This window comes from Tiliqua scincoides, chromosome 1 (genome assembly GCF_035046505.1).
Source record: "Tiliqua scincoides isolate rTilSci1 chromosome 1, rTilSci1.hap2, whole genome shotgun sequence".
Classification (NCBI taxonomy): Eukaryota; Metazoa; Chordata; class Lepidosauria; order Squamata; family Scincidae; genus Tiliqua; species Tiliqua scincoides.
In genome coordinates this window covers 106,543,135-106,556,218 of record NC_089821.1, presented here as the reverse complement: position 1 = coordinate 106,556,218, position 13,084 = coordinate 106,543,135, and the positions used below count along the sequence as shown (strand labels likewise).

Genomic DNA, 13,084 nt, shown 5'->3' with positions numbered 1-13,084 from the left:
ACTAATATTTTAGAATATGATAATTTCCTATCAATAGCATAGTAAAATTAAGGGGTGTGCAAGGAAAAAAAATTACTCAGTATCTCATTTCATTAAAGCACTAAAAACTTCATTTGTGTCATTATTCATTTGTTGAAATTATGTTAGGCTCATCACAAATTCCCCACCCCCTTTTCGTTCGCTAATTCATTTTCATGACAGGTGGTGGCAGGTTTACCTTGTTGCATTGCAGGATGGTGACTTCTCTCTTTTTCTTTAAGGTCTCTCTCTCTCTCTTTGTGTGTGTGTGTGTGTGTGTGTGTGTGTACACAGACAGAGGAAATGTACATGCTTATATCTTGATGTTTAATTTACCAAATATCCTTCATTTCCTAGAGTTGTGTTATATATTTCCATCTCAAAACATGGGAGGTGATCTTTTTTTTTAATCTATGTATAATTTACTTTGTGTCCTATTGTATCTTTTGAAAATAAACAAAAATGAATAACATAGTACAAAAAACTGGAAATAAAATAAATAATGAAATATAGAGTGCTGCAGCTTCTCCTGGTGGCAGTCACCACCTTTTTCCCCCCACAACAGCTGGATGTTCTTCTTCCTTGTTGGCAACCTCGGAAGACTATGGTATCGCGCTCTGGATGGTGGTTCTGGCACAGCGTCTAGTGTGGCTGAAAAGGCTGATTCGGGAGTGACAATCCCTTCCACGCTGAGAGCAAGTGTAGTGTGTCCCTGGTCTGTCTCCCTGGCTGTGGGCCTTCCTTCTTTGCCTCTTTGCCTCAGAGGCAAAGCTGGATGTTCTATTAGGGCCCAATCCTATCCAATTTTCCAGTGCTGGTGCAGTTGTGCCAATGGGGTGTGTGTTGCAACCTGTGGTGGAGAGACAGTCACTGAAGCCTTCTCAAGGTATGGGAACAGGTGTTCTCTTACCAAGGGGCTGCATTGTGGCTACACTGAGCTGGAAAGTTGAATAGGATTGGGCCCTTAGTTAACACACTAACACGGCCACTTTCCTGGGTGTGGGCACCAAACCCTGGCCAACAGCCAGATCCAGCACCCACTGCAATTCTTCCCCTGGGTGCCTGAGCTTACTGTTCTGCCCGGGAGCCTCTCCTCAGTGCCTCAGAACACCCCCAATCTTCGCACCAGCCAGCCGCTTCCAGGTTCTGTTGTCCCAGAATGCTCGGCATCTAGATTTCTAGGCAATTGTGGTTTTGGTCTGTGCAAAGATTGGGGGCAATTGGAGGTGAGGAGGCTTCCCAGCAGGACGGTAAGCTCCATTCACACTGGGGAAGGGTTTTCTGGCGTGCAGCAGTTTCCAGTTTGGAGACCGCTGTCTTAGTGGGTGGGGAGCGGGTGGCGGGGCCGGGACCTGGTAGTTATGCTGAATCCCAATCCCATTCCCTGAGCAGCGCAAATGGCTCTGCATCCTCAGACTTGCGCCACCTCCTGAGGTGGCGCAAGTCTGAGGAGACCCATAGGGGCTGCAGTGGTTTACCTGGAGATAAGGGAAAGTGTTTCCCCTTAACTTTGGCTGAGCCACTGTGGTGTCCTATCTCATGCTGGATACAGCATAAGCCTCTTGGCTTACCTGTTCCAGTGCAAGACAGGATTGTGCCCTAAGGATTCTGTATGGTCTAGTATCGAAGGAGGTCTATGGGAGCGACACCATCGGTGACACCAACCCTGATGACACCTCTGCCCATAAGAAAAGACTTTTGCAAAAAGTAAAAGAATAAGAAAAATTAAGGTGCTTTCCAACAATGCCCACAATGATATACACAGCAGAGGTTCAATTTAGGATACAAAACATCAGCAAAAAGTAGAGAGAAAGAGGTTTCGTTATGGACAAAAAGGTCCAAGAATTTAGGGAAGAAAAATAATGGCTCATAACAACTTAGAAAGGGAAGCTTTGTCCTCAAGCAAGGAGCAAACCCATTTGGTATCCTCGACTTCAGAGGCCTACTTTCTCTCTGTTCACTGTTTATATATCTGTTATCCTTGGGGAAATCAGGTGCATGATGCCAATTAGGCCTGTTAACATGACTCTCAAGGAACTCCTGCTGTGTCCCTGGTCTGACTTCAGGAATTTTATCAGCTAGCTGCCTCGCTGGCTGCTCCCCTCTGCAATCCCAGAAGCAGCAGGGGATCCCACTCCTGGGTGCCAGCGGATGGTCAGCCACAGAGTTGTCTAAAAATAAAGACGGGTTTGGCACTTTGAAAGGTATGTTTGTTTCCAAACCTGCAGATCTGCTGCACTTGCTGTGAGAAGGAGCAAAGTTCACATGCCAGATCTCCTGTAGTTAGGCAACCTGCAGGACTACTTAAAATAAACAATCCCATGGGATCACAAACAGAACACTTGCAAGTGTCAAACATGAATGCGAGTCCTCCAAATGGCTTCTGGTTTTCAGTACTCAGTTTTCAGAATTAAACCCTACTGTTTCTATTAAAACAAAAACTAGTAGAAGCCTTCTTTTCTTTTCCTTTTTGAGCCAAACACAGAACATGGGAGGATGCTAATTTTGAGGAAGAAAACCCCTGCAAATTATTTATAACTGGCATATGTGGTTTTTATGCTGATAACATCTGACAATTTGCTCACTAAATTTAGGAGCTGTGCTCTCATCACCTCCAGAGAATGTTCTGAGGGCTGGGGAGGCTGAGTGCAACCTCCCCAGCCCTCAAACCACCTTCTAAGGCCTTTGGGAGGGGGAAAACTAGAAGTGACCTACTAAGGCCTCCCAAAGGCCTTAGAAGGCGTTCTGAGGGCATTCCAGGACTGAAGGTGTTCCAGGACCAATGCAACCCCAAGGTAAGGGATACAAATGTTCCCTTTCCTTGGGGATGCCTCCATGACTGCCCCCCCCCACCGCAGGATGCAGTGCACACCCCATTGGCATGGCTGCCAATGCTAAAAAGTTGCATAGGGTTGGGCCTTAAATCCATGGGTCCCAAATACACAGGTTATGTGGGTATACTGTATATTAAAAGTACACTGAGTCTAGTACCCTGGTACCAGATTTTCTAGGTGTACACCCCAATATTTATTTCATCATTTATTAGATTTTTATCCCACCTTTCTGGAACTAAAGGCAGTATACTTGTCCTGGGTAGTCTCCCGTTCAAGTGCTGACCAAACCTAAACACGCATGGCTTCAGCAAAGAAACTGCATCGAATGCCTATAGACCACAGCCTGTACAGCCTGATTGACAGCCTAATCCTAGGGATTGCTGGCACTGGCATGTTAGGAGTAGGCAGTGCCGGCAGGAAGGCCTATGCCATCCTGCTGGTGCTAAATCCCGAAGATGGCCACTGGAGTGAGTTCAGCACTGAGCGGCTGAGTGAGGGCAGAATGGAGGTGGGGAGGGGCTGTAATGGGGGTTGGCAGTAGGCAGAACAGGGGTTGCATCAGGCCAGGAGGGGGGCAGAATCATCAAAGGAGGCGTCTGCCATATCCTAACACCCTTCCCATGCCTGGAAACCCTAAAGAGGGCTTCTTGGACTTGCACTAGTGATTTTGCTGACCCCATAGGGCAGGCTGGAACTTGACAAGGGAACAAATGTTCCCTGCAGCCCCACTTCACCAACACTGGATTGGACTGGGCTATAAGAAAAAGATCTTAAAAATGACTAACCAATGTGTGACAGGTGAGGACACCAGGAGATTCTAAGCATTCTATTTTTCAAACAATTCATTTATTTAGATACTTACTATAAATGCATGTATAATGTTATGAAAAAATGGTTTTAAGAGGTCATTTCTTACTATTGCTGTACATCAGACAAATATCTCATACCATTTATTAAATGAACTATGGAACAATCTTGAATGTCCAGCCTGTCCTAACTCATTAATTGCCTTCTTATCGGGGTCACAGGGCCACAAATTCCTTCAAGTGTGCAGGGGTGGAAAAAAAAACCCTACAAAGGCTGACATTTTGTATGTTAGAAAAAATTACTTGGATGTTAGTCCTCTTTGTTCCCAATAGGCTATTGTTACTTAAGCATCACAGAAAGGCAATGCTACATTTTTACAAGGGAAAAGTCTGTTTTTAAAGGATTGAACAAAGAATTCTTTATAGTGGAAAAGGACAAAAAATATTGCATTATAATAATGTGGTTCCTTGAGATCTTTTAAGATTGTTCTCTACCTTGAAAAATAGAAATGTGATGCCCTTTAGCTTCTAAGACTAAAACAGCAGGTATCTTTTTATCTACTGTCATATCTGTAATCGGGGTAGGAAGTAGATGAGGGATGGGTGGGGTCCCTGGGGTGAAAACCTCTCCATCTATTCTTGCTGGTAGAGACAGTATCAGATTGCCTTGTCCTCCCCTCTACCATCTGCTAGCTCCGATATTACTTTTGCGTCTTCTTCCAAGGGTAGGGAAGGATGCAGGAAGACGTTAAGAGCCACCACTGCCAAGATCACAGTCCTTGCTTATTGCTCCTTGCATATGAGCAATTGTCACAATGATATGTGGACAAACTGAGAGCTGTGTGGAATGAGTTGCAATTGTGACCACTGCTGTGATGATCAATGGCATCAACACTGATATTCTGTAAGCCTGGATGTCTTATAAAATTTGAAGTAAAAGTTTAAAAACAAAACAATCCCAAATGAAGATGATAGCAATCTATGGGCATTAGCCTGCCTATTTTGGCATGAAAAGAAATCCTCTTATGCATTCTAGCAGCGCCCTCTTGTGGTGTATCATTTTGTGACAGATATTAGCACAATCTAGTAGAATGACATTAATTTTTTTAACATTTTAAATTCTGAATATTTTTTGCAAAACTATTATTGGCATTATTCATATCTAAATTGGAAAGCAGATTTCTTTTCATTGTTAAAAAAATGTTAAATATATGAATGGCAATGCAGAACAAAGTTAGTGCTATGCTCTGCACAGAAGCTTCATGACAATTCAAGGGTGAGTTTAAATATTTTACCCTTATATATGTACACAAAGACAGGGAAATAAACTTGCACACAATGCATGATATAATCTATATATTTAGCCTCAGTTTTTACTTCATGGTAATGCCCGGGCTCTACGAACATACCAGTTTAGACACCTCCTATCTCAGGTCCTAGATTTGGAAGACACAAGGCTGAACAAATAAAGTTATTTATATTCAGATGTTGTTTGGACTGGGGACAGCAACCAAGAGGTTAAGCATTAAGCCAAGGGCTTCACTGCCCTTTGAGAGAGTGGAAGGAGTCTAAGATCCAGATCTGTTTTAGAGCCCAATCCTATCCAACTTTCCAGCATCGGTACAGTTGCAATGCAGCCCCAAAGCAAGGGATCAAACATTCCCTTACCTTAAGGAGGCTTCCATGACTGCACCCCTATTGCAGGATACATCACACACTCTACTGGCATGGTTGCACCAGTGCTGGAAAGTTGGATAGGACTGGGCTGTTAGTGTATTTTCAAGATATTATAAGCCACCTTGAGAACTTCAGGCAGTAGATGGGATGTAAATACTTCAAATAAATAAATTGACATGCTCACTGATGGAATTAATAGTGGAATTAATGATACATGTTTTCTTTTAGACATCTCACCAAGTATTTAACATCACTATGACAGTTAGAAAACTCTAGCAGTTCTCCATGAAAGCGAATTTTCTCATCTGCCCTTGACAGGTCATTCAACCAATGCTATCTACATATGTTCCTATTTTGGGACACTTTCTGACATGCACTGTTCATTATATAATCAGGATTCATATTTTGAATAAAAAAAGCAAAAGGACTGCAACATGAACTGCACCCGCTCATTCTCCCATACACTAAAAGTCACTACGGCTTGGGAGATTTCTTGAACTAGAGATCCTGCACCAGCAGTAATCGGTTTCCATGGCAAGCCTGAGTTCTGTGCTTTGAGGGTATCAGTTAGAGCCCAATCCTATCCTTCCCATCTCCCAGCGATGCAGTCGTGCCAAAAAGGTGCACGATTTATCCAGCAAGGGGGAAGAATGGAATGGGAGGCTTGGGAGGGGAAAGGGGGATTATTTCCCCTTACCCCATAAGCCTCCAACTCACCAATGAGTCTCCTTGTACCTTTTTCTGTAGCTGGCACTAGTCCAAGGAAAAGAAAGGGGCAGAAAGCCTCTGAATGGAGGGGATAGGATCCAGCACATACCATTGCTGCCGGATCCACCCCATCCTGCTGCCACCTATCTTCCTGCTCTGTTTCACCCCTCCTCACCCCATTCTCTGCCACAATCACTGCCTTACCTGGTCTAGCAGATGTGACAGAGTTCAGCGATGGAGTTGTGGCACTTCTGTACCATGAAGTCATGCACAAAATGGCCACCAACAGAGCACTCCATCAACAGCCACTTTATAACAGTGGAAGTGGACAGGACTGGGCTGCTAGAATGTAATTCAGTTCTGGAGGGGGGAGGATGGGATTGGGATCTAAATGTCTAAATGGGGGTGGGAGTGGGGGTGGAATAGCATGCTGGATAAAACTGTACATGTGCAGCTAGTCAGACATTATCAACCTGTCCATTAACTGACAACAACATCCCCCTGATTCTGCAACACGACTGCTTAGGGCCTGACCCTTGCTTGACATGTGTCAACATACAGGCAAAGGACTCTTTAATCTTCTCCTTCCCAGTGGCAAAAACTTCATTAAACCCTTCCTCTTTGAATGTACTTCAGCTACTCACTCTAAGATTCAGGAGACATAATGTGCAGCTCGGGTACATAGAGGAAAACGTTCAGAAGTGTTGTTACTCTAGGGAAGAAGGGCGACAGTAATGCTGTTGCTTGTGTCTCAGTTCTTACGAATAAAGTGACTGAAGTGAACAATTAGAGGGACAGCTGGAAAACCCCAAAGGACAGGCTGAGACACCAACTGCCTGAACCTATTATATGCTGTTCAACATATGGATATCATCAAGCCCACCCCATAGAACCAAGCTACTTCTAGATAAGACTGACTGGTACTTTGTCAAGGTATTCCATAGTAGGTTCCCGATTTTTGACCCAGTGATAACTGGGCTCCCCTCACTCCCTTCTGCTTCCCCATATGTTTCCCTTGAGTAGAGCCTCAGTGTAAGATTCAGCAGAAAAGAGACACTTAGAAATCAGTAACATTGCAGAAGGACCACCTGGCCAGGCAGACAGTTCATTTTGGAGATTCCATGTCTTCCTTGTCTGTTTTGAGGAAATGCAAAGATTGACATGTGACATCTAACTGGGCATTGAAACCCACCTGACCAGGGAAGAGGACACATAGGGATGACCAAGTGTTCATCATTCAATCTGCTGGATGTATAGGCTAGGGCAGGGCTTTTGAAACTGGGGCATTGTGATGCCCCAGCCTGTTGGCCCTGTCCTCTGCCCCCTTAAGGGGTGGGTGCAGCGAGGAGGCAGGGAGGAGGCAGTGGTGCGGTCCTGGGGATTGCGCAATCCTGGGGAGCCCTGTGCGACCGTCTGCAGGGCTCCCCAAAGCAGAAGAAGTGAAAGTGGAGCAATCACACTCCACTTCCGGTTTAGCAGAGGTGGGGCGTGATCACTCCACTTTCACTTTCAAAGCTGAAGGTCGCGCAGGGCTCCCTGCACCCCTGAGAGGCTGCAGGAGGCTCTGGTAAGTGCAGCCAAGCCCCTGCAGACCCCTGAGCGACGCAATCCTGGGGATCACGTCACTGCCTTTCCCCCGCCCCCCCTGCCTCCCCCCCCCAGTCCCCACAATGACTTAAAGCAGCTCAAACTCTCCAAGAGAGTTTGAAAACTGCTGGGCTAGGGGATTTATGACCCAATCCTAACCAGGGCCTGCAGTAGAGGCATGCACTGTCACAAAAAAACCATGAAGCACTTTGCAACAGCACAAAGAGTAACTATGCCAGCGGGAAGGCCAGAGCCTTAGTCTGGTGGTCATCATGATGCCTGCCAGAGGACATAAGTCCAGTGCAGGGGTAGGGCATGGTAGGGAGGGGTTCCACAGGAAGGAATGGGGTGGTAACAGGGGCAGGGGTGGGTGGATCAGACCCTGAAGGGTGGCCGGATCAGCGATGCCGGCACATGCCATATCCAAACCCCCTTCCTGGGCCTAATCTGCTTGCATGGAGCAATGCAGAGTTGTGCCAAAGATATCACTTGCACAGGTCCATTAATCCCTTTAGTCTGTTGAGGCTTATCCCTCAGCAAGAGGCAAATGTCCCCTTACCCCAAGGTGACCTCCAGCAGCCAAAAATCCCCCACAGAATACAGCGGTAGCTGCACCAGCACCACTGGCGTACCTGGAGAGGGCAAGGGTTGCAAATGTGCCAGGTGGAACAGGGAAGGGGGCACGTAAAGCCACCATCCACTCCCCATGCCACCCTCCCCCCAAGTGTTGCCTCCTCCAGTCCCCTGAAGGCTTTCTGAGGTCTCCAGAATGCCTAAAACCGCACTTCTGGTTTTAGACCCTTAGAAAGACTTTGGCCCTCCAAAGTCCATCTAAGGGAATAAACATCACTTCTGGTTTTCGCCTGAAACTTCCCGTTTTCAGGCCTTCCGGGGTTTTAGGCCTTCTGGAGGCCTCAGAGGGCCGAAGGAGGCTGCGTGCAGCCTTCCTGGCCCTTCAAAGCCACCCCAGAGGTGACTGGGTGCCGGTATTCTCAAGAGGACATTCTGTAGATAGACCTGGTCTCACGTGGCACAGGGACCTGGATTGCAAGTGGCCGGCACTGCTGCAGAATGGTGCAGGGATTATATAGAACTGGGCTGTTAAGAGTCAATTCCATGGATGCTGGCGTGTGAACCAGTTTGACTACCTAAGAGCAGCATCTGGGTGGGGTTAAGTTCTCACCCACTTTCCTGAAGATCAGAGAGGTGTAACAGACTTCTCAAGCCGATACTGGTGTAAGTACAGTTATGGAACAGAGAAACTGAGATGCGTCAGGGAACTACATGGGGGCCACCATATCTGCAGATCCGTACCCCTGAATTCACTTATCCGTGGATCAGGTCTGGGTCCCCCAATGCACACACACCCTCAGACTGAGCTCTGAGACTGAAAACAGATTCTGGTTTCATGGAGAAACCAAGGGCACAATCCTATCCTGCACTGGAACAGGCAAGTCAAGAGGCTTGCACTGTATCCAGCGCAGAACAGGTGCCCAAAGCAGCTCAGCCAGAGGTAAGGGGAAACTTTTCCCCTTACCTCCGGAAAACCACCATTGCACCTATGGGTCTCCTCAGACTTGTGCCACCTCCTGAGGTGTCTGAGGAGAGTGGAGTGGCTTGAAGTTGCTCTGAACTCCCCGGGAACAGGGTTCAATCCTTGACTACCCATTACTGGTCAGGTTATGGGGGAATTTGCCACATATATCTTACTATGTACAATTATTTTTTTCAAATATTTGTCAAGGGTGGTGGACCACCATTTTGCCCTAGAGTACCCTTGATGTAGTGTCCTTGTGGGGCATTGTGGGGAAAATGGTGACTGCCAATAGGTGCCACTATGCCCCTCCAGTGTGATGTTGGAGGCACTGTGGAGGGGAAATGGCTATTAGTGACTGCTAAGAGAAGTCCTACTATCGCCACATGTGGTGGATATATATGAATATAACTGAAAATATACATTTTAAACAGCCCAATCCTATGCTACAATTATGGCAGCAGCAATTGCTTTCCACTGCTGTTAATACAGTGGAACCACTGCAAATGGAGTATTGCTGACAAGCAAATCAAAGCCACCAGTGGAAGCAGTCGACAGTTCCATGGCCAGCCACTGTGGAGTCTGGTCTGCACTAACCCAAGTAAGACAGTAGCAGGGAGGGGGAGCATTGGGGGGGAGGCAGGAAGTGTAGGAGGTGGATACCAGAGGCAGTGACTTGTACCAGAATCTTATCCCTGATACCCCAGCACACTCTGCCCCCTTTCTCTCCTCAAATTTATAAGAACATAAGAAGAGCCTCACTGGATCAGGTCAAAGGCCCATCTAGTCCAGCTTCCTGTATCTCACAGTGGCCCACCAGATGTCTCAGGAAACACACAAGACAACAAGAGACCTGCATCCTGGTGTCTTCCTTTTATGCCAGCTACATACCCAATGTAGGTCCATAGACCACCAGGAGACCTATTGAGGGGCAAGTTAAAACTTTACCTAAAAGTTAAAAAAAATTACTTACCACTCATGGGCATTCTACCACCACCACATCATGCAACATGTGCTCCATTGGCACCGCTGCATGCTGAAGCATTGGGTGCAGAGGCCTGGGTGCTAAAAAAACACAAAGACCCACTGCCACAAAAGTAAGAGAAGCTTATTAACATAAGAGGGGACCTCCACAGGGTGCTTTGCCAAAGGACTCCTCAAACCAAGAATTTGTCCTGTTTGTTCTACTGTTCAGTCTCACTTGTTCCTTGTTAACCAGGTACCACCTTGATTGTCCACTCAAACTGTATAGCAAGTCTACATTTGACCTGCCTTGAATTCTAAGATGAAAAGTGGCATCCAATTTTCTAGTCTGACAAAAAGAAAGTGTGTGCAGGTTCTTAGCGCTAAAAACATACATGTCATTTTGTTAAGATGAATGCACAGCCATACTGCAGATATATTAACTCTATCATCTGGCCTGCAGACCTCCTTGGAGGAAAACAGAGCACAGTACTGACAGAACCCCCAACAGTTTTATCCACTTGTAAATTACATGCAGTGTGCTACAGATATCATTTTACCTGGTGGTTGCTCGTATCAGAAACTTTAACATCCAAGGATCCTGTCAGCACAGCATACCAGTTTGTTCCAATATCACCTTGACGAAATACTGTACAAAATGAGGGGAGGAGAAGGGGATAACATTATTTCCAGGTTTTGTTTTTTGTCTTTTGTTATTGTCAGGTAAACCTGTATAAAATGGATACAAGATTTTTTTGTTGTTGAGATATTCTTGATTTCTACCTATGCCCCCATCCCATGGTGTTTGTTCATACACTATTTGCTTTCAAATTTAAAATTTAAAAACATGTTTTTGCCTTTATACTTTAACAAAAACTCTCCAGGCAGCTAACAAAATTCAAGATCCAGTATGGATAAGATCCAACAATAAAACCAATGTCAGAAAAACAGCAAAGAGTCTTTTGGCACTTTGGCACTACACTTATTGCAGCATAAGCTTTCACCAGATGCATGACATGTTACGCACAGGTGAAAGGTGCATGTGTGAGAGTGCATGCATCCCCCTCTCTCTAGATATAGATAGGTAGGTAGATTATGCTATAATAAATGTGGTTTTATTGTACATAGGCATACACATACATAAAAAACAAATGCATGTAAAAGGTGTGCTAAATTGCCATGTAATATAACATGTATAGCAGGGGTGTCAAACCCATGTCATACAGAGGGCCGAATAGCATTCATGGTGCCTGCTGAGGGCCGGAGGTGATGTCATTACACAGGAAGTGATGTCATTAAACAGGTCAAAACCAGAAATAAATGCTCTGTTCTTGTGTAGGAACTCATTAGCTGCTAGTGACAGGAAAGAAAATGCACAAATCTTGATCATATTTCAATATATGGGAGAGCCCAATTATCTTGTGGGCCGCCCTTTCAGCAGTGTCACCTCAGCATTGCTCAGCAGCTGAGAGCCTGAGGGCCAGATAAAAAGTTTCTGAGGGCCACATCCGGCCCCCAGGCCTTATGTTTGACACCCCTGATGTATAGCCTAATGTACATTGGACAGCCTGATCCTAACGTGCACTAGAACAGGCAGGACAGCTGGCCTGCCCCATACCCAGCTTAGGGCTAAGGATGGCTGCAGTGCAAGCCTGAGCAAGGGGAATGAACTCCCCTAACTCCACACTGTAGCCAACCCTATGTGGCTACTCGGATTTGCACCAAAGAAATTGCAGATGCAAATCCAAGCAGCCTGGGTTGGGCCAACCAACAGACAGCAGTTGGGATCTGTCCTAAGTGCTGGAGTCTGGTTCCACCCCCTCTCCCCAAGCCAGTCTGCCCAACGGTCCATCCACTGCTTGCCCTTCCCCGTCCCAGAATGCCTTCATTTTGCCCTCCCAACCCTGTGCACTGGTCGCCCTCGGTTGGCGCAACCTTACCTTCTCTGGGCGGCGCACAGGCTGGATGCAGCCTCCATGGGCCAGTGCACATCCTTGCACTGGGCCTGCCAACTACTTACGGCACATTTGTGCCAGTAATGAACCAGCACAAGGGACTTGTGCCAGCCCAGAGAGCACTCAGGATTGCGCTCTAAGTTTCACAGTGAATTATCACAGGCTAAACATCTTGCACAGGGGCATACGGAAACATATCCTATGATAACTTTGTTAAAGATGCCAGAAGACTCTTTTTTTGTTGTTGCAACAGTTGAACACAAATGGGATCAGAGATACAATACTGAAAGTGAGTCAACACTGAAAGTATCAGCAAGCTCTTAAACAGAAAGCTATCAAGAAAGCAGTAAAGAATAAAAATGACCAAGTTCAAGCTAAAAACTTTACCCCAACACTCTCCAATTTGTCATATGTTATGGGGAAGCAAGAAGCAAAGGAGACAAACTTCAGAGTGTAATGCAGGGCTTCTCAAACTGGGGCATAACAACACCCCAGCCTGAGGAGCAGGGGGAAGGCAGTGACGCAATCCCCAGGATCAGGTCGCTAAGGGAGCTGCAGGGACTGGCATGCACTTAGCAGGGAGCCCTGCATGACCATCTGCAGGGCTCCCCATGCTTAGAAAGTGAAAGCAGAGCAACCACACTCCACTTCCAGTTTGCGATTGCAAACCAGAGGCAGAGCATGATCACTCCTCTTTCACTTTCTGAAGGTTGGGGAGCCCTGCAGATGGTTGCGCAGGGTTCCCCGCACTTCCAGGAGAATGCAGCAGGGACTGGTAAGTTCATGCCAGCCCTGCAGCCCCCTTAGCCGCCGTCCCCCAACCCCCGTTAAACTTCCCTGCTCCCACGCAATGACTTACTTCGATCCTCAAACTCCCTGCGAGTTTGAGAACTGATGGTGTAATGGAACATTACAGATGACCAGAGGCATAGCTAGGTCAATTGACACCCAGAGCCCATAAAATGTTTTCACCCCATATGATGTAATTAATTAATTAATTAA

The 13,084-nt window shown here is 46.3% G+C and overlaps 1 protein-coding gene across 1 annotated transcript in view; it reads right to left on the bottom strand.

Moving 5' to 3' along the window:
- RAPGEF4 (Rap guanine nucleotide exchange factor 4) overlaps positions 1 to 13,084 on the bottom strand; it is a 184,188-nt gene that overhangs the window by 150,334 nt on the left and 20,770 nt on the right. The window contains exon 3 of the mRNA XM_066634746.1: positions 10,688 to 10,776. Within this exon, the coding sequence (XP_066490843.1) occupies positions 10,688 to 10,776 (89 nt within the window). The remainder of the gene's footprint in view (positions 1 to 10,687; positions 10,777 to 13,084) is intronic.